The sequence below is a fragment of the Erinaceus europaeus genome, chromosome 12 (assembly GCF_950295315.1).
Source record: "Erinaceus europaeus chromosome 12, mEriEur2.1, whole genome shotgun sequence".
Taxonomy (NCBI): Eukaryota; Metazoa; Chordata; class Mammalia; order Eulipotyphla; family Erinaceidae; genus Erinaceus; species Erinaceus europaeus.
The window spans coordinates 55,204,027-55,224,502 of record NC_080173.1 but is presented as its reverse complement, the minus strand read 5'-3'; the positions used below and the strand labels follow the sequence as shown (position 1 = coordinate 55,224,502).

The following is a 20,476-nucleotide window of genomic DNA, read 5'->3' as shown; positions in this document are numbered from 1 at the left end:
GAGAACTGGAAAGAGGAGGGGAAGACAGAGAGGGGGAGAGAAAGATAGGACCTACTTCACTGCCTGTGAAGCGACTCCCCTGCAGGTGGGGAGCCGGGGGCTCCAATTGGGATCCTTATGCCGGTCCCTATGCTTCGAGCCACGTGCACTTAACCCACTACGCTACTGCCAACTCCATTCTCCTCCTCCTCCTCCTTTTAATAGAGGCAGAGAGAGAGAGAGAGAGACCACAACACTGAAACTTCCTCCAGTGCAGTGGGGGCCTGGCTCGAATCTGGGCTTCACATATGGCAAAGCAAAGCACTATCTAAATAATTTATTATGCCACCCCATTTGTGTTATTTCATATATTTTATACAAGTGTCCTGTTTGTTGCATTCAACAACTGTGAAAGTCCACTGCCAACCAGGCAGGCTGTTAGGACAGATGTGATCAGAGAGAATAGGTTTTTTTTCTTGTGTTGTTCATAGTCTGAGGAAGGAGACTGGGGTGAATCTGATGGCTGAGTCAATGAAGGCCTACCTCCTCATGATGAGAAGTGCTACGACTAACACTGGTGGAAAAAGCAGAAGGAAAGTGGTGCTACATTTGTGAAGCAGCCCTTGAAGACTAAGAAGTTGGACTCTCCAGAGGGTATGCAGGAGGAATGCAAATGCAAAGGCCCTGTGAGATAGCAGTGGTTCAGGGCTGAAGAACCTTGTAGGAAGTCAGCATGAGTGCAAGTCAGAACACAAAGGGAAGAGGGGTAATAATAGTGAAGTTATAAGGCTGGTGAACAGGGGTGGGGCCAGGGCATGCAGGGATTTGTGAACCATGAGGAATTTGGGTTACAGGCAGGTAGGGAAGTAAGCTAAAGAAGGGGTTCTAATTTGGAAAGCTGTCCCTAGCTCCCTAGAGGAGGGAAGCCTCAGAAGGAGGCAAGAGTGAAAGCAGGAGAGGTTAGGTGGTCTTAGCAAGACCCAGAGATGATGGAGGTCTTCAGCAGATGAAAATGGAGATAAAAGGAAATGGATGTGAGCTCTGTTCAGGAGCAAGCATTAAGGTTGGCAACAAGGGAGAGGGAAATGTCGAGAGTGATTCGGGATCACACAGCCAATAGAGTGTAAGGATTCAAATGCAAGCCCCAATTCCCATCTGTGGATGGGCAGGGGGAGGGAGCTTCATGAGTGGTGAAGTAGTGCTGAAGGCGTGTCTCTCACTCTCACTCTCTTTCTCCCTCTCCCCTGTCAATTTCTCTCTGTCTCTATACCAAAAAGGGGGGAGGGAGTGGAGAAAATAACTACCAGGAACTATGAATTCATAGTGCAGGCTCCAAGCCCTAACAATAATCCTGGTGGAAGAAAAAAAAACTGAAAAAAAAAAGTGACTCATTGAGTAAGGTTTGTACTGAATGGTGGGGTCATTCACTGAAATGGGACACAGGGAGAAGACACAATACTGGGCTAGCTTGTGGGTGTTTCTTCTCGGGCACGTGCTCTCTGCGTTGGAGAGAACTCGACCGGAGCCAACCTGGGCTGCTGCTTACTCAGCAACGCGGGAGAGAGACCAGGAACTCGTGGTGGAGCGGGAACACAATGCAATGCCCTTATTGATCAGAGACAATGCCTTTATATATATCTTTAAATGGAAGTGGCAAGTGGGAAAAGGAAATGGCTAGGAGAGGGGGTGGAGAAAAGAGCATGAAGGTTTAGAAAGCTCCCATAGCAGCTGTTGCGAAGGTTCTAACCAGTCAGATTAACCAATATCCTGCAGGCAGTGTGGGTCTCAGACAAAACAATGACTATGTAAATAGACCACAGCATCAGAGCAGGGGGGCTGCCCAACAACACTTGACAAATGAAGATACTTTGTAGTTGTTCCTGGGACTTCACCACACTAGGGCTTTTTCTTCCAGAGAGACAGATGTATATAGAGAAGGAAAGATACCACAGTACCAAAACAGCATGGGCAAAGCAAGTGCACTGCCCAAGTAAGCCATCTCACCTGTTCCATGAGGTCATTTTGTTTGTTTGTTTCTGGGTTTTTTTTTTTTTTTTTTGATTTTTTAAATTGCCTTTTGTTGCCCTGTTGTTGTATAGTTATTGATGTCATTGTCGGTGGATAGGATAGAGAGAGAAATGGAGGAGGGGAAAACAGAGGGGGGGAGAGAAAGATAAGACACCTGCAGACGTGCTTCACCACTTGTGAAGCGACTCCCCTGCAGGTGGGGAGCCGGGGTCTCAAACCGGGATCCTTAATGCTCGTTCTTGCACTTCGCGCCACGTGCGCTTAACCCACTGTGCTACCGCCTGACGCCCCCCCCCTTTTTAACATGCCACTTAAAGGTACCTTTGGAACATACTCAGGGAGAGGACAAGGCTTTGGACCCAAAGGAGAGAGACTGAATGGAGGGACTGGGCGTTCAGGGTGGGGGTAGTATGCATATGGAAGAGATCATTCAGGGAAACTGCAATGAGAGAAGAGAAGTGGGCTTGAGCCCTGGCTTGTGGAGGAGTGTACCCCAAAAAGCACAGAGAGAGAACGGTCAAGATGTCAAGGGAAAACCAGGAGAGGATGGTTTCCCAGAAGTGTTAAGGGACCACATAGCCACACTTCATAGAAGCCAACTGGGAGAAAACAGAAACAGGTCCACTGGCTTCAGCAAAATGGAGCTCATCAGTGGGCTGTGTAGGTGGTGCCCCAGAAAAATCCCATCTTGAATGTGGAGGACTTTGGGGGTGACAACCCATCTCAGAGTGTGACCATGGGCACAGCTGAGAGGTCCAGGGGCAGAGAGGGCATCTTGGTAGTACAGTTACACCAGACTGAGCAAGATCTACTGGAGAAGGCTGTGAGCCAGGACTGAGGCATGGCAAGAATGAGGTGGAGGGGCAGCTGCAGGCTTCAAGGCAGCAGGACAGCCAAGTGGTCCCAGCTTCCCAGGAGAAGGGGGTCTTAAGGAAGGAAGACAGTCTGGAAGTAGCAATGGGGAGCAAAGCTGCCAACCTCCTCTTTGAGAAACAAATCAGCACTTCTGGGACTTCAGGCGGTGGTGCACCTGGTAAAGCACATGTTACTATGCACGAGGACATGAGTTCAAGCCCCTGGACTCTACCTGCAGCAGGAAACTTCATGAGTAGTGGAGCAGTGCTGCAGGAACCTCTCTCTATCTTGGTGTCTCTAACTTTCTATTTCTAAAAAATGGCCACCAAGAACAGTGGTGTCAGGCAGGCACAGAGTCTCAGAGATAACCCTGGATGGGCAAAAGGGCAGAACACACCACTCCCATTCTCTTTGGAGTCCTCAGGAAAGCAGTTTCCATCTGGAAGATGAGAAGAACCCCAATAGGGAAGAGGTCAGGGACTGAGACAGGAGACCTCCCAGGTTAGTGTGGCAGAAGACAAGCAGAGCAGCACTTTGGGCACAGACTGGCAAAACCAGGAAGGAGGAGAAAGACAGGCTCATTCCTCATGCTGAGTCTCTAGGAGGGTGGACCCTGAGCCACCTGGGACCCTGTAGCAACGTCATAAGGAAGGAATTCCCGTACCCACCTGACCAGCAAGGAGGCAGAGACACAGAGTTAGAGAGGTTAAATCATTTACTCAAGGTCAGGAAGCATAACCACTCATTACAAAGTGATTATTATCATTACTAAGTGCAAACCGTGGTGTAGTGTTGAGCACTGTTGGTCTGACTTCTTCTAAGTAGGCTTTTACCTATCTGCTCTAACAATCAAGCTAGAACTTCCTCCCTCCAAAAAATAACCCAAAGAAGCTCCTTTCTCCACTCCCACGTAAGGAAAGAGAGCGGCATGGGGTCTTCTGCCCCTGCTTTGGTAAGTATTTCAGGTCCCAGGAAGACCATTATCCCCAATGCCCCTAGGGGTGTGGGGGAGGGGTAACTGGCAGCAGGCTGCCCGCAGAAACAGACCCTGAGCATGGAGGACACACCTGTGTCCATAGGTACAGTGATCAGAGGGCACTAAGTTTAGCAAAGGAGGGTGACTTCCCAAGGTGAGACCAGGCCTTTAGTTTCCCAGATCTCACATAAGCCTGGGAGTGGAAGGGATAAGGAGGTGAGGCTTCTTCTTAGTGAATGAGATTGAGTATTCTTGGCAGCCCTGGTGATCACGTGGAAAGGGGGACAGGTAACACCTGGGTTACTGAATCCACGTGATTCAGTAAATCCAAGAAGTCCCCTGGGCTCCTGAACCCGGCTTGCTGCTCCACTGAGTTCAGCACTGCTGGAGACTGTGCTTTTAGCTGTTTCTGGATCTCTCCCAGGCAAGCCCTGCACTTTGTCTATAGCAGTCACTATCTGTGAATTAAATCTGGGGCCCAGTCTGAAAGCTCAGGGTTGTGGAGCCAGACTGACTGAGTTCCAGCCCTTTGTAGTGCTGGCTTCGTGACTCTGAACATGCCACTTAACTTCTCTGAGCCTCAGCTTTCTTGCCTATAAAATGGGAGCAGTGTCAAGGACTTCTCACTGGGTCCCACAAACTGTGGAGCTAGTCCCGTAACAGGATCTATCTCCAAGGACGGTTGCAAAGACTAAAGTGCTTAGCACGGAAGGCGTGGGGAGTAAATGAAAACAGTCGCATCTAGTTCCTTGTTCTGAGCTCATTTCCAGTACCCCCGTGTGATAAATAAGTGAGAGCCTGGAGAGCATCAGGAAGCCAAAGTGTGCTGGAAGGGGGGTAAGGGGGGGGAAGGGGGGCTGGCTGTAGGAAAAACTGGAGCAGTCGTTTCCACTGCAGCCAGGCCTGTCCTCCAGGTCCGGCAAAAAGTCCACTTGGCGAGAGCTGAGGACCTGGGTTCCAGTCTTTATTGGGTGGGTGGGGGAGCGTGGCTTCGCCCCCAGGAAGTTGTTAGTCTCTAGATGAGTTTCAAGATCCTGCAGAGACCTGGAGCGCGCGCGCTCCGGGCGCGGGGCGGAGTCTCGGCCTCCCGGGTTTCCGAGGTGGGTCTTGGTGACCGTCACGCCCCCTGCAGGGGCAGGACTATTGTGTCTCCGCCCCCTTTGGCCGCGTCTCTGGGCGGGGCCTCCCGCGCTCGCGCCGCAACCCCGAGGGGGCGCGCTCAGAGGAAGGGATTGGTGCTGGCCTGCGGGGGCGGGTTCAGCGGCCCTGCAGAGGCAGACAAGGGCAGCAGCGGCTGCGGGAGGCTCCCGGGCGTGGCCGGGAAGGCGCCGGCCTGCGGGAAGACGCTGACCGAGGCGGGGAGGGTCACGCCGGCCGGCACGCTGCTGAGAGGGAGGGGCAGGGAGGCGCTGTAGGTCATGGAGCCCAAGGGCGCCCCGATGGGCCCTCCGGCCCCCAGGCCCAGCGCCGGTGACCCGGTTCGCATCTGGTTCAGGGTGGGCCTGCCCGGCTCGCCCCCGCCGAACGGGTTGGTGGGGGACGGAGCGCTAAGACCTGCGGAACAAGAGTGGGAGGAGGGGTTGGAGCGGGCCTGGGGACCCACCCCTTAGAGGGGAGGGACAAGACTGGAGATAATAGGAAGACACGACTCTAGGGCCGGGACTGGCTCTAGGGCGGGGTTGAGCGGTGTGTCCTACCTGTCAAGAAGGGGTTCCGTGTCTTCGCTGCCTGGGGTGTCTTAACCAGTGAATCAAGGTTGACCAGGGAAGAGGCTGAGGGGTCCAGGAAGGACTCAGGAGTCGGGCAAGCTCTGGTCTCCTTGCTGGGCTGGGCTAGCACTTCCCCCATCACACCCAGGTCGAAGGTATCTGGCTCCTTCGTGCCATTTTGCTTGGAACTGGGGACGGGGTCTCCAAATAGGTCCGGCTCTGGAATAGATACCGTAGAGCTTATTGCTGAGTAGAGGGTTGGTCACGGACACCGTACACAGGTGCGGAGACCCGCTGTAAAGGGGCGTTTCACTCCCCAGGGAGCCTCACCGCACCTGCTTCCTGCTTACCCACAGGGCTGCTAGGCATCCCAGAGGGCAGAGCTGGGGAACTCTCCAGCCCCTCCCTCGCCTCTATGGATTCTGGAGGTTTGGCGAGTGGGTCAAAGGTCGAGGCACCACCTGGCCAGAGAGGGAGATGGAGATGTGTTGACAAAAAGGGCAGACACTAGTGTGATCCCCTGCCAGGTGAGCAGCCCTTTGAACACACAGGGTCTGCTCTCCTCTGGGCACTGGGCACCAGAAACCCTCCAGCTCCTCCCAAGACATGCGCTGGTCTTCCACTTACCAGGTGAGTTGGAGCGTTCCATGGAAGCTCCCCAAGGGTCAACCCCAGCATTGAGTTTATGGTGGGGCGAGTCCTGTGCCCAGGGATGTGTGGTAGAGGGTCCAGCAGGCAGCACTGGGGTCCGGCCCCAGGGCTCAGAGGAGGAGAGTGTATGAGGCAAGTCCCAGGGCTGACTTCGGGACAGGGCACTTCCTGAGGGGACAGGAGACCAGGGGTCTGCCGAAGGCCCCCAGGAAGAGCCACTGGGCTCTGTATTGTGCCTGAGACCTGAAATGGGGAGAGCACAGATGTCACCTTTACAGCTGGTCCAGGGTCCTTCCCATTTACCTAGAATGAGTTGGGAGACCACAGGACCCATTTCACTGATGCCCATACTCAGCGGGTGACTGCAAGGGCCTAGACCCCCTGCACCCCGGTAAGCAAAAGACCATCTTCCCATGGAGGTGGGGTAGGGAGAAGCAGGGTGACTAGATAGAACAAGAGAACGTTTAGGAATTTCCCATGGGCTGGGCTTCTCTGATGTGCTCCTTATGTCACAGCTGAGGCTCAAGGAGGTGACCTTCCCAAGGTCCCTCAATTGGAGAGTGGGATGCCAGTGAGTGATTGGAAGGGAAAGGGCTCTTTGGGGCCAGCCTGGGAGCCTCTTGCAGCCCTGCATGCCCACCTGGGATGTCCCATGGATCGGCAGAGCAGTGTGTGGAGGGCAGGGCTGTGGCAGGTGCAAAGATGTCCGCCAGGTCCAGGATGGAGGACTGTGGGGGGTGGGGAGAGACAGAAGTGGGCGGGGCCCAGAGGAAGGGCAGGCCTGTCAGCCTAAATCCAGCTCATGCTCTCCTTTGTTCATTCCACAAACATCTATCAGTGACCTCTCACCCACCTTGGCACTATGCTCTCCCACTTAGAAAGGTTTCCTCACCCATTTGGTGCCTAATTTTCATAGCAACCCTGTGCAGTAGGGAGGCAGGGCCTACAATGGTGTGTTCATTTTACAAATGGGCCACTGAGGCCCAGAGAAGGGAGACAATTTGCCTGATAGAACCCAGACCTTCAGCTGTCCTCAGCCATCAATGATAAGGCAGACCTTATTCTACTTCCCAAAACCATTGCCTAACAGAAACTGGCTCCATAGAATATGGGCATAAAGGAGTAGAAACACCCCTGGAGAATAGCATGGATTTTTTTTGGAGGGTAGCCTTGCTCCCAGCAACTAGCTTCTCCCCTCTCTCAGGAAGTATACAGCCATGCACTGCTTAACGACTAGTGCATCATTAGTTGATTTCACTGTGTCCTCACACAAGATTTTGTGGTATAGCCCATGATGCAGATGGGCTCCATGGGGCCCACCATTGTATATGCTGTCCATCATTGGCAGAAGGATCATCCTGTGGTGTGGGACTGGTTATGAGCCCAAGGTGTTTCCAGCACCAAATGGCTGAGTTCACTCCTTCCCCCGCTGCCCTCACTGTCTCGATCCACTTATCTTATAATCCTAGAATGTTAGAGCTGAGACTGACAAGTCCACTGGACAGAGATGAATAATGACATGCCCTAAGTCATGAAGTGAGTGGCAGTAGATCCAGGGATTTCAGATCAAAAGTCCTTGTATCCAGTTTGCTGTCAGCTCAGTCATTGACCATACCCAGCAACACCCACTTAGCCGCCATTCCCACAAAATAGTAAGTAGTGGGAATATGTACTGGGCGTGGCTCTAGACTCTTCACAAACATTAATTCATCTCTGGGTTCTGTGCCCTTGTGCTCCAGCCCCTTCATACCTGGCTAGTTTTTAGCTTCTCCTGCTTGGTCTCTTCCCTCTCAGGTTCTCTGTCCCGTCGACAGGGGGCTGCGGCCCCACCAGCACCATTGGCCACGGGGGAATCGTCTCCCCGCCAGGACCTCACCTCCTGTAGGAGAACACACACAAGGAAACAAGAAAAGCATGGACCTGAGCTGGAGTCAAGAAGAAATGCAGAGTGGGAGTCAGCAAGAGGTTAGTGCAGAGGATCAGCAGGTGAGGCAGTCAGAGCCTGGTTAGTGCCTGGGTAGCACCAGCACCAGCACCAGCACCAGCACCAGCACCAGCACCAGCACCAGCACCAGCTCCAGCTCAGGAGGCTCAGCTCACTACCTTCTCATGCTCCTGCTGGCTCAGACGCAGAGCCAATTGCAGCTGCAGGTCCTCATCCCTGTGGGAGGCTGGGGGGACTGGCTGTGAGGGAGGAAGAGAGGGGTGAACTTGACCTAGTGCGCCCAGCGCTGGATGGATAAGGAACGTGGAAAGAGGGGGGGCACCCTGAAAGGGTGAGGGCAGCCTGCCCCCCCCCCCCCACAGCAGTGTAGATACAAGCTTCTCCCAGCTTGGATATGAGATCAAGTTTAATGGATAAACTTTTCCTCTGGATCCCCTGAGTGCTCTCTAAACCTGCCGTGTGATACCCAGATACCTCTTGCCCAATCTGCCTGAATCCACAGATTCAGAGAGAAAAGGAGAGGGAATCATACTGGGGGGCTTGCCGGCATCCCTTCCAAGGGCAGCTAATGGGGAAGGCCAGCTTGTTTGTTTCCTGATACGTATAGTAACACACTTTCCTCCCATTCTTACCACGAGATGGAAGCAGGCCCACAGGACACACTGTATGTCCCCAACCCCTACACACACATTGCCCTTTCCAGCCCTTCCTTCCTCCCAAAGCTCAGAGGTAGGGAGGCCATTCCTTTCTTTCTCTATCCAGGGACAATCCAAGGACTTGAGTCAGGCCTGTCCTGTCCTTGGGATGACATGAATTCTAGAGTAGAGGTGACAGGGTCCCTGAATATCTCCTTTCTCCTCTAGCCCCACCCCCAACCCAGCAGGGTCTCAGGGCCTCACCTTCTCTGCCTCCTCCCGGCTCATGGCCAGTGCCAGTTGCAGCTGCAGCTCCTCTTCTCCTGATGTCTGAGGCCGGGCCTGCTCCAGGTCGGAGGTGTAGCGGGGTGATGAGGAGGAGGCTGCAAGCCCATCAAAGCATCTTTAACCACCCAGTGCCTGAGGCCCCCCCACACCCACTTTTCCATCCCCCACTGCTGCTGCTAGGAAGCCAAGGCATAGAGAGGGAAACTGAGGGAGCCTGGGGGTCAGGCATTGAATCCCCATAAAGACTCTACCCCCAAGAGTTGGGCAGCTACGCAGCAATTTAAGTGCACGTGGCACGAAGCGCAAGGATCAGCTTAAGGATCCCTATTCGAGCCCCTGCCTCCCCACCTGCAGGGAAGTCACTTCACAGGTGGTGAAGCAGGTCTGCAGGTATCTATCTTTCTCTCCCTCTCTCTGTCTTCCCCTCCTCTCTCCATTTCTCTTTGTCCTATCCAACAACAACATCAATAACAACAACAATAATAACTACAACAACAATAAAAAACAAGGGCAACAAAAGGGAAAATAAGTATAAAAAAAACTAAAAAAGACTCTACTCCCTTCCTTTACAGATCCACAAACATTTCTGACTGCAAGACTGGTCCCAGATATCCTCATACCCTGTCCAGCCTGGGGTCAGGCCGGGTGGGAGGACAAGAAGTCCCCATCAGTCAGGTTCCAGCTCTCAGAGCCTTGGTCATCCTGCCATAGGTCTACTGCCAGGAGGATCATTCTGAGGATACCCAGAGTCGCTATGACTTTCAGTCAGCCACAGACCCCAACTTCACAAGGTCCCCACACACTGCACCATGTGACCAAGGTGTGTTATGGGCTATATGTCACCCAGGCCTACATGGTGTCACCCTCTGACATGTACACAGCACCAGCATCACCCAATTACACACTTCCCAGGGTGGCACTGTCATTAAGGAATGCATAACCTCAGCTCAGGGAAGCCCCCAACTCCTAGCCCTCACCCCTCCACCATGCACACGTGGACACACACACACACACACACACACACACACACACAATAGGCAGAGCAAGAGAGGCAAGAACTGCTCTGCAGCATTCTCCCGTCCTCCAAGTGGATGGTGGACAGAAAAGCCACTGAGGAAGCACCAAGTGTCATGTGTTCAGGCACAGGGCCAAAGTTTGTCCTGAGCCTGCACCTAGTTAATTTTCACATCAAAAAATTGAACTTATTTCTGCTTTGAAGCTTGGGTGGTGGTCCAGCAGGGTGGATTTGCATTCAAGAGATTATTGTTGTTGTTGTTGTTTTAAGATTTTTATTTGTTTATTAATGAGAAACATAGGAGGAGAGAGAAAGAACCAGGCATCACCCTGGTACATATGCTGCCGGGGATTGAACTCAGGACCTCATGCTTGAGAGTCCGATGCTTTATCCACTGCGCCACCTCCTGGACCACGAGGTTGTTGTTCTATCCCCAGCAGCACATATAACAGAGTGATACTCTGGTTTGTGCCCCCTTACCCCCATTAATATAAATAAATCTTTAAAAATTTAAAAGGCTGGGAGTCGGGCAGTAGCACAGCAGGTTAAGCGCATGTGGCACAAAGTGCAAGGACTGACATAAGGATCCTGGTTCGAGCCCCCAGCTCCCCACCTGCAGGGGGAATCACTTCACAAGTGGTAAAGCAGGTCTGCAGGTGTCTGTCTTTCTCTCCTCTCTGTCTTCCCCTTCTCTCTCCATTTCTCTTTGTCCTATCCAACAATGATTACATCAATAACAACAACAATAATAACTACAACAGTAAAACAACCAGGGCAACAAAAAGGAGTAAATAAATAAATAAAAGAAAAAAAATTAAAGGCTAACCCTGGGACCAGGTGGTGGTGCACCTGGTTGAGTGCACACATTACAGTGCACAAGGATATAGGTTCGAGCCCCTGGTCTCCATCTGCAGGAAAGAAGCTTCATGAGTGGTAAAGCAGGTCTGCAAGTGTGTGTCTTTTTCTCTTCCTATTTTATCTCTCCCTGCCTTCTCAGTTTCTTTATATCTATATCCAATATAAATAAAATGTTTAAAAACAAAAAAGATTAAAAAATGGTTATCCCTGTTTAACAAATGAGGAAACCGGGGATTAGCGAGGTGGAGTTCCAGGTCATGCAGCTTGGATGGGGCAGTACTGCAGAGCCTACGCTCTAACCGCTATCCTCTCCTAGCAGACATCTAACTAACAATAATAGTAACAAATATATGATGCCAGGGAGACAGCATAGCGGTTATGCAAAAAACTTTTATGCTTGAGTCTCCAAGGTCCTAGGTTCAATCACTGGTACTGCCATAAGCCAGAGCTAGGCAGTGCTCTGGTAAAAAAGAAAAAGAAAAAAGAAAGAAAGAAAAGAAAAGAAAAAGGAAAACCAAACGTGGTATCATTGTGATTCTCATTAACTTGTCTAGCTACTATAGATATGCCTTGCATCTTACATTTCTCTCTCTCTTTTTCTTTCCCCCGTTCTCCTTGTTGTTGTTCTCTCTCTCTCTTTTTTTTTTTTGTCATCACCAGAACTTCACCATTTTTTCAGATAGAAACACAGTACTGAAGCTTCCTCCAGTGAGTTAGGGACCAGGCTGAAACACTTGTGACAAAGCAGGCATGCTATCCAGGTGATTATTCACCCAGCCCCATTTTTCATCTAGCAGACCCCTCATGGCATCCCTCTAGGCACTGCTGCCCATGGCTCAGGGTCTCAGGGCCAGGACTGGAGCTCAGGCCACCCCACTGTCCCCACCCCTGAGAAGTGACTCACAGTTATAGGAGGACGGAGATCCCCGAGAGCGGCCATATTCATCACCATGGTGACGGCTGAAGCCCATCTGCCCACTGCCAATGCCCATGCCCTCCAGTGCCATGCGCTCCTTGGTCTTGAGAGCGTGAGTCCGCTCTTGGCGGAGGCGCTCCTCATCCTTGAGCAGGGTCATCACCTGCTTGACCTTCTCACGCACGTTGACACCCTGGTCCTTGCCATCACGATCAATGTACTGAAAGTCCTTGAGGGTCTGGATGGTGTAGAGGTTTTCGCGGCACTGGTGGGCTACCCGCTCAGAGCCCGTCTTGAGCAGGTAGTCCAGCAGCGTTAGCGCCTTGTACACATGCCGCCAGTTCTTACCACTGTCATTGAGCCGCCGCCACAGCATGCCCATGACCTCGGCGAAGGCCACGGTGTTGAAGGTCAGGTCAGCGATCTCAGACATGAGGGAGCTGGGTGGGCCCCAGGGGTCATTGCTGGTGGCCTCACGCACCTTGATCTCGGCCTCTGAGTAGTTGTGTACAATGTTCTTCACCTGGCGCCGCAGTGCTGACGTGGTCATGGCTGGGGACTTGGTGCTGGGCGGCCCCCACCCCAGCCGGAGGTGGAGGGCTGAGGGCCACCGGTGAGAAGTCAGTGTCTCCAGGGATGGGCCACTGTGCTCTTAGCAGGGTGGCTGCCTTTGTGGGTCCTGCATGGGTCTGAGGAGGAAGAGCAGGGGTGGGGGAGGTGGGTGGATGGGAAGGTCTAGAACTCAGGGCCAGTGAATGACCTACCACACTGGCCACTCAGCTGCCCACGTAAGGCCTGACCAACCCAGGTGTGCCTGCTGCCAGGAGGACCAGTGGCAAGTACTTCTTTCTCTTTCTCTTATTTGGCTTATTCCCTAACAGGCACTTCTAGTTTTGCATGCTGGTTTATCTTCACAACCACAGAGATGCTATTATTATCACCATTCAGAGATGGGGAGAGTGAGGTTCCACAAAGGATCAAGTGCATGTCCAAGATCACAGGACTGGCAAGTGGGGAATCATGATTAACGTGGGCAGATGCACCCCACAGTCCTGGTCCTTATCAAAGAGACATGGTTGGGTTCCTTGCCCACCAGTGCCTACTCCCCTCACTTCCACTCAGCTACCTACCTTTCTTGTTTCTGCCAGGATCTAGCCTCAGCTCTCTCCTCAGGCTTTAGCTCCATTTTTCTGTCCTCACTTAACTCTCTCCATAGGCTCTTAACTTGTGTCACTAGACTGATTCAACATCTATGTCCCAGGCTACCTCTGAGCCAGGTAGACTGAGCCAGCCGTGGCACACAATTCTTGGCCCACCCATATTCAGTTGAGTGGGTACAAGCAATCACAGTACAGTGGAACACAGGAGGACTCAAGCTAAGAAAATCAGGGAAGACTTCCCCAGGGAGATGACAGTTGAGCTGAGTGAAGTCCAAAGGGCAGCGTGAGGAAGAGTGAGCCAGTAACCTGAGGCAGTGCAGCTCAGAAAGTATAAGGTGCACTGGGTCCAAAATTGAGCTTGGAAGGAGCTCTAGACATCCCACTCCATTATGCAGACACACAAGCATTGCCTACAGCCACCCAGCAAGTAGGTGGCAGGGATGGGACTTATGCAAAAGCCTCCAGAAGGCTCATCTAATACTTATTGTCAGACTCACCAGTTTTGTAATTCATTCGATTGCCTTGCTGGCTTGGTCCCACCTTCTCAGACAAAATGGAAGCTCCCAGAAGGCAAGGTTAGCTTGAGCTCTCAGACCCTGTAACAGGCCTAGGCACACAGTAGGCCTTTGGCAGCCCAGCTGAGGGAAGACTGGCACCAACCCTCTGCCCCACCCCCACCCCTGCCTCAGGCCCAGACCCAGGCCAGCTGATGGAGATCAGAAGACGGAGGCAGGCCCCAGATTGAACCCCCAGTATTACCACCTACCTCTGAGATGGAGGGACACATACATAGGCTGGGCCTAAGAGCCTCCTGACTGCTCATACATAGTACCCTGGAGACAGCTATAACCCCCACCCCTCACAGAAGTCAGGAACCTGTCCAGTCTCCTCACCTGCCCCCCAACCCAGCAGACTTCTCCCTGGCCACTGCCTGCCAGAGCCCTGCTAACCCTGAGCCCAGCTCACAGCAGGCCCTGCGCAGGCCTTGGCAAGTTTCATCAGGCCTAAGAGGCCCTCAACCCAGAGCTTCTGCAGGGGGCCAGGCGGTTAGAGAGGACTGCCTACCTGCTGTCTGCTGCTGTTTCACTGCTCCGTGCCTTCTGTGGGGATGCCCCAACCAACACCAGTGTAATTCCTGTCCTCCCCCTCACAAGTGACTCAGACCTCACCTCCCCAACCGGTGGGCTGGTCCAGATGAGAAATAATTATGCCCCACAGCCCGCCCCAACTGCAGCCCCTCCCAGTGCTGGCCACTGAAACCTGCAGAACTAGTCCAGTGTCCCTAGTGCTGGGAGCCTGCCTAGGCCAGGATGCCCCAGCCCTGTGGCCCAGCCCAGGGGTCCTGAGGGGGGACCCTGGGGTGGGCTCTGTAGCCTGCTGGGTCTCTCCTTCTGGTGGATCTAGGGACCATTCTTGGTACACATCAACTGGTGGGATTGAAAAGGGAGCAGAGACACTAAGGGGATGACTGGGATCTCCCTTCCCTGAAGTTTGAGGGGACAAGGTAGGAAAGAGCAGGGGGCAGGGACCTGGGAGCTGGAGGACAGGAAAGACTAAGGGAAGGGAGGAGGGAGGGAACAGCTGGGAGTGCTGCCAACGGGTGTTACAAGCAAAGGGTTTTATCGAACACAATATGCCCAGAAATAAAAGGGAGTGAAACAGAAACCCAGCTGTCGATAAGATGGCAGTGGCGGTGGCGGCAGCCCAGGCGGCTGGGTATGGAATTACTGCAGTGACCTTGAGCCAGACCCCGGCAGGTAGAGGGAAGGACACAGAGAAGGCCAGGCCTGAGAAGCCAGTTTAATTGGGGCAGGTGGGGAGGGCAGGAAAGGAGGGGCAACTGGAGGGGTGGGTGGAGAAGGTCTAGGAGGGGGTGGGACATGCTGTTGTCTGCTCTCCCCCATCCAGAGTCCCAAGGAGAACTTTACAACAGAGGGGGTTGCTCTTCCCAGGACTGAGCTGTCAGGACAAAGGATGTTGATGGCATTCCCAGAGTGGAAGTTCAGGGGACCGAGATCAGTCACATGCAGGAGCCTGTCCAGAGCCTAAGTGTGCTCCTCCAGTTGCACCTCACCCCATCCTCTGCAGGGGTGTGTGCAGCCCCTGCCCAGCAGTGGGGGGAGTGGCAATGCCCTACCCCCTTTCAGACCAGAGGGGTCAGGATGGGATGGGGGATGCCCTGAGGCTAGAGGGTGTTGAGGGGGGTCACCAGGGGCTGTGGAGGAGGGGTCTGTAGAGACCACCGGACACGCTAGTCTCAGGTTAGGGAATGAGCCCCCATCCTCACCCCAATCCCCCAGCAGGCAGGCAAGAAAGCATCCTGGCTCCATGACAGCCCAGACCTCCTGACCCCTCTCCCCGGGGACCTGGAGGCCCATGGGCAGACTAAGCCCCCTGCACTTTCCCCTCCACCCCACTGCTGCCAGGGAGGGGCAGCTTACCTCCAGCGCAGGCTCCCTTGGCCCCAGCCCGGGGACCACGAGCAACCTCTGCAGTGACCCTCCAACCTGCGCAGCAGGGGGACGGCACAGCCTCAGGAGTGTCCCCAGAGCCATCCACCATAGACCCTTGTCTGGGAGACCCACGCTCTCCAAGGAGCTGCAGCCGCTGAGGAAGGGCGGCGGCAGGGGGCCCCCTGAATGGGCTGCAGCTCTGCCCTGCTCCTGTGTCTGTCTCTTAGACACCCAGCCAGCAGGCAGCACTCAGAGGAAAGTTGCTCAGCTGGCCAGGCAGGTCTGTCTCAGCAGTAACAGGACACAGGAGGACGCAGCAGCAGTTAACCCCTTCCTGCTGGCTGGTCAGACGGTGCCTAGGGGGCGGGAAGCCTGCCTGCTGGCTGTACCCAGGAGATGTTCACTTAGAGCCAGTGCTGTGGCCCCCTTCCACTCCACGGTGAGTTAACCCTTTCTTTGCCTCAACAGGAAACAGGAGTGGGGAGCAACATCATGTGCCCCATGTCCTTGGGGGGGGGGGTTGGGGAGGGAAAAGGGATGGGACTCAGAAGGACCACACCCTGGATCTGTCCCAGTAGTTAAGATATATATGGTTCCCGTCTTTCCCCTGGGGGCCAGCCTGAAGACTCCAGTCACTGTGTTTTTAACACTTCCTCCAAGCTTTTTCCCACTTCCCACTGGAGCTAGGGGACTCCCCTACCCCCACCCCAGGTATGCCCTAGGAGACCCCTGTCTAAATCCCAAATGCAAAACTGCCGCCCTCGCTGCAAGCCCCCCATTGGCCATTTGACTCTGGAGCCCAGAGCCCACTCTGCACAGGAAGCCTGGCTCAGACTAATGCTTCCTGGCAGGAGACAGTGACACCTGAGGTTGAGATCATGCCACCTTTCTTCCTTTCTTTTTCTTCCTTTCTTTCTTTCTTTCTTTCTTTCTTTCTTTCTTTCTTTCTTTCTTTCCTTCCTTCCTTCCTTCCTTCCTTCTTCCTTTTTTTTTTTTTTTTTGGCACCTTTCTTTTCATCTCATACCCACTCTTAACCACTTCACATTTCTCTGAGCAAGGGAGAGGTTATAAAATCCAGATCCCCCCTTTTTTTGAGGGGGATGTTCACCATTCTGGGTCAACTTTTGGAGAGAGGAGCAGGGAAACAGCATAATGGTTATGCAAAAGACTTTCAGGTCTGAAGCTCTGAGGTCCCATCTTCAATCCTCAGCACCACCATAAGCCAGAGCTGAGCAGAGCTCTGATAAACAATAACAACAAAAATCTCCATAGCACCTATGGCCCGGGACTAGAGTTTAAGAGAATGGTGTTCTACCCACTGACCTACCTCCCTAGCTGCTGTAGCTATAGTAGTAGTAGTAGATGTGTTGAGTAGATCCCCAGGTAGCATATAGGGTACCTGTACCCAGCTTAAGAGGAAAGATTTTGGGGGGCCAGGTCCCATGGCACTTAGTTCTCCTTGCCTCACACTTTGTCATACTTGATGACACTTTAGAAGACCTAGATCCAGGTAGTGTGACCCCAAAAGGAAGATCAGGGGCAGGAACTGGGACGGGTGATATTCACTGTCCTGTCATCTGATTCATTCCTTGTACTGCTACCAACTTGCTCACCAACCCACATATCACCTCCTCACAAGTGTCTATCCTGCTGCGTGACTCTAGGGGCTGGGAGATTAATCTGAGGACAGGCAAGACATCAGAGGACCTGGCCATGAAAGGACTTCACCAAGATCCAACATCCAGTGACCTAGGAAGTGACACAGAAGATAAAATATTGTATTCGCAAGCAGGAGCTCCTGAGTTCAATCATCTCATGTGCCAGATGAGTCTCTCTCACCTCTATTTTTTTTTTAACTTTAAAAAAAAAATCATTTATTGGGAGTTGGGCAGTAGTGCAGCAAGTTAAGCCCAGGTGGTGCAAAGCGCAAGGACCAGCGTGAGGATCCTGGTTTGAGCCTCTGGCTCCCACCTGCAGGGGAATCGCTTCACAGGCAGTGAAGCAGGTCTTCAGGTGTCTATCTTTCTCTCCCCTATCTGTCTTCCCCTCCTCTCCCATTTCTCTCTGTCCTATCCAACGACGACAACAATAATAATTACAATAAAAAACAATCTCAATAAAAGGGAATAAATAAATACATTATTATTGGCCAGAGAAGGAGAGAAATTGAGAGAGGAGGGGGAGGGAGAGAGGGAGAGAGACAGATACCAGCAGCTTTACTTCACCACTTGGGAAGTTTTCCCCCTGCAGGTGGGGACCAGGGGCTTGAACTTGGATCTTTGATCACTCTAATGTGTGTACTCAATCGGGTGCGCCACTGTGTGGCTCCACACCTCCTCCTAACTTTTTTAAAATCCCACATTCCTAGCTAGGAAAAAGCTCAATTTGTAGAGCATCAGATATTCATGTCTGAGATTCCTGGTTCAACCCCTGGCACTGCATATACTAGAATGGTGCTCTGGCGTCTCTTAGTGAATTTCTCTCTCATGGAATACATAAATCTTAAAAAAAAAAAAAAAGATTCAGGAGTTGGGCGGTAGCATCTTGGATTAAGCGCAGGTGGTGCAAAGTGCACGGACTGGCATAAGGATCCCAGTTCGAGCCCCTACTCCCCCACCTACAGGGGAGTCACTTCACAAGTGGTGAAGCAGGTCTGTAGGTGTCTGTCTTTCTCCCTCTCTGTCTTCCCCTCCTCTCTCCATTTCTCTCTGTCCTATCCAAGAACAACAACATCAATAACAACAATAATAATTACAACAGTAAACAAGGGCAACAAAAAAGAATAAAAAAAAGTTAAAAAAATAAAAAGATTCAACATTCAGGACACAGACTTGTAGCAACATAAAGGCTCTTTATTGATCTGTTAACCAATTTCTCAGAAGGTTCCTTGGGCGTGGGGGTCAGGTACAAAGACGCAAAGGATCCTCAGAGTTTTTTATGGGGCCAAGCTCATCAGCCAGGACCATCAGATCAGTTAGCAGGGTGTCCAGCAGCCCATAGACCTGGGAAGAAAAGATTGACACAAAAGGTAAAGTTTCACTTCATAGAAACCATATCAAACATTCTATGAGGGTGAATATACAATACCAAGAGAGATTAGCTGGGGGGGGGGTAATTAAGACCAAAGTCCTGAGATTTCTGTAGAACTTCTATAATTGCAACTCGTTTTATTTTTTCACATCAGTCTGGGGAGTTAACCCTGGGCTGGTCTCTTGGACAGTTGGTAGAATTTGGAATTGTCCAAGGGATTAATTCCAGGGAAACCACGGAGCAGAATCATTTAGGAATTGGGATTAGCTGGATTAGCTGGGTTTTAATTTTTTTATTTTCCTTAATGTGGTGTTAGGGAATGAATTTTAGGGTCTTGTGTATACACAGTACTGCTGAGCTGCCTCTCTGGTCCAGCTTTTTCTTTTTTCTTTCTTTCTTTTTTTTTTTTTTTTTTTGAGAGGGAGAAACACTATTGTCCTGGGTCCTTGGGGTACTCATGTGGTACCATGGCTTGAACTCAGGGTCTGACACATAGTAAGGTATGTACTCTAAAGTCTTTTTTTTCTTTGGGGGGGGGTTTTAGCTTATTGTGAAGGCTTCACTATTTTTTTCTGACAGAAAAAGAGAGAAGAGGGAAGACTATAGCACCAAAGCTTTTTACAGTGCAGTGATGGCTGGGTTCAAGTCTGTGTCACACACATGGCAAAGCAGGTGCACTATCCAAGTGAACTATTTTGCTGACCTGGAGTGGCCACTATGACCAACTTTTCTTCCTGTGAGACCCCAGGTTCATGTGCTGAAATGTCTCTGACACTAAGTCCTTCTAGGAGCTGACCCATAACTCAACAAGTGATTTTTAAATTTTATTTTACCAGAAGTCTTAGTTTTGGCCTATGGTGGGGTCCAAGATTGAACCTGGGAGCTCTGACATAAAAGTCTGTTGTATAAGCCATTGTGTTATATCCTTAGCCCCCCCAAGTTAATTCCAAAGAGTCATAGATTGTCAGAGCCCTTTAATTACTTCCTAGACCCCACTGACCTTCAGAAATCCTGATGATGTCACTAAGCAGCAAACAGAGCTCTGATCAAATGAGATCCAGAGCATTACAACACATGGTACAACCCCAGTCACCTTGCTGGCCACACCACATGAAACAAAGCATCATCATCAAACATAGTAGTAACATATCAAATGTGCCTTTGTAGACCTCCCCTCTAAAGCAAACCACAAGGATAACAAAGAAAAAATACCACTCTTGGGTGAATCTCTAACACCCTTCTGCATGGTACGTACACACACACACACACACACACACACACACACACACACACACACACACATCTGCCAAGACATATCCAACAGAGAGTAAGGGGCTTGCTAGGAAGAGAAGGGTTTTTGCTTTGCTCTAGAGTCTATTACTCAAACATGAGCAGAACTGCCTTCTAAAGGGTAAGTCAGAATGCATCATGCCTCCATGCAAGGTTTTGCATGACATCTAATCTCAGAAAACTACCAAAGCCTTACAGAAGCCTACAGAGCCCTGGGGAGCCTACAGTCTGTCAGTGACCTCTGTCCCTGCTCCACTCTTATGTACTAGTTGCTTCCTTGTGCCTCCAGTGTCCACATAGCCACAGCACACCTCCCTTCAAGCCTGTCTGTTTAATACCGTCTTTAAAAAAAAAATCACGGGAGTCAGGTGGTAGTGTAGCGGGTTAAGCTCAGGTAGCACAAAGCGCAAGGACTGGCGTAAGGATCCCGGTTCGAGCCCCCGGCTCCTCATGTGCAGGGGAGTCGCTTCATAGGCGGTGAAGCAGGTCTGCAGGTGTCTGTCTTTCTCGTCCCCCTCTGTCTTCCCCTCCTCTCTCCATTTCTCTCTGTCCTATCCAGCAACGATGACATCAATAACAGCAACAATAGCTACAATAATAAAAAACAAGGGCAACAAAAGGGAATAAATATTTTTAAAATTCTCTCATTAATGATACAGAAGAGAGAGGGAAATCTGAGCATCAGCA

General features: G+C 51.7%; 2 protein-coding genes and 1 long non-coding RNA gene across 13 annotated transcripts in view; 1 reads left to right on the top strand and 2 right to left on the bottom strand.

The window, feature by feature from the left end:
• Window positions 1-3,559: 3,559 nt before the first annotated feature.
• EPN3 (epsin 3) lies at window positions 3,560-15,698 on the bottom strand. 6 transcript variants are annotated; one of them, XM_060203718.1, is made up of 10 exons: window positions 15,457-15,698; window positions 11,844-12,544; window positions 9,043-9,161; window positions 8,302-8,382; window positions 7,949-8,077; window positions 6,839-6,926; window positions 6,175-6,441; window positions 5,883-6,008; window positions 5,536-5,766; window positions 3,560-5,392 (listed from the first exon to the last, which is right to left on the bottom strand). In XM_060203718.1, the coding sequence occupies exons 2-10, from the start codon at window positions 12,403-12,405 to the stop codon at window positions 5,058-5,060; spliced, it is 1,938 nt and encodes a 645-aa protein (XP_060059701.1). In that variant the 5' UTR covers window positions 12,406-12,544; window positions 15,457-15,698; the 3' UTR covers window positions 3,560-5,057. The 6 variants fall into 6 exon arrangements, with proteins under 6 accessions (XP_060059701.1, XP_007525660.1, XP_060059704.1 ...); XM_007525598.3 differs by having other exon boundaries at window positions 5,898-6,008; XM_060203721.1 differs by having other exon boundaries at window positions 6,175-6,366.
• The window catches only part of LOC132541963 (uncharacterized), a 26,499-nt gene continuing 20,371 nt past the window's right edge, over window positions 14,349-20,476 (top strand). The window contains exons 1-2 of the long non-coding RNA XR_009553078.1: window positions 14,349-14,519; window positions 15,696-15,907. This is a non-coding gene — a long non-coding RNA (uncharacterized LOC132541963). The remainder of the gene's footprint in view (window positions 14,520-15,695; window positions 15,908-20,476) is intronic.
• The window catches only part of MYCBPAP (MYCBP associated protein), a 28,947-nt gene continuing 26,771 nt past the window's right edge, over window positions 18,301-20,476 (bottom strand). For all 6 annotated transcript variants that reach the window (XM_060203713.1, XM_060203717.1, XM_060203716.1 and 3 more), the window contains one exon: window positions 18,301-18,471. In XM_060203713.1, the coding sequence (XP_060059696.1) occupies window positions 18,370-18,471 (102 nt within the window). In that variant the 3' untranslated portion in view covers window positions 18,301-18,369. The remainder of the gene's footprint in view (window positions 18,472-20,476) is intronic.

Excerpts from the sequence above, each read along its gene's own strand:
- EPN3 (XM_060203718.1), bottom strand. The coding sequence starts at position 12,405 with ATGACCACGTCAGCACTGCGGCGCCAGGTGAAGAACATTGTACACAAC. Across the intron at positions 6,927-7,948 it reads AGAAGCTAAAAACTAGCCAG|TCCTCCATCCTGGACCTGGC; the intron begins GTATGAAGGGGC and ends CACCCCCCACAG. Across the intron at positions 6,442-6,838 it reads CGATCCATGGGACATCCCAG|GTCTCAGGCACAATACAGAG; the intron begins GTGGGCATGCAG and ends TCCCCATTTCAG.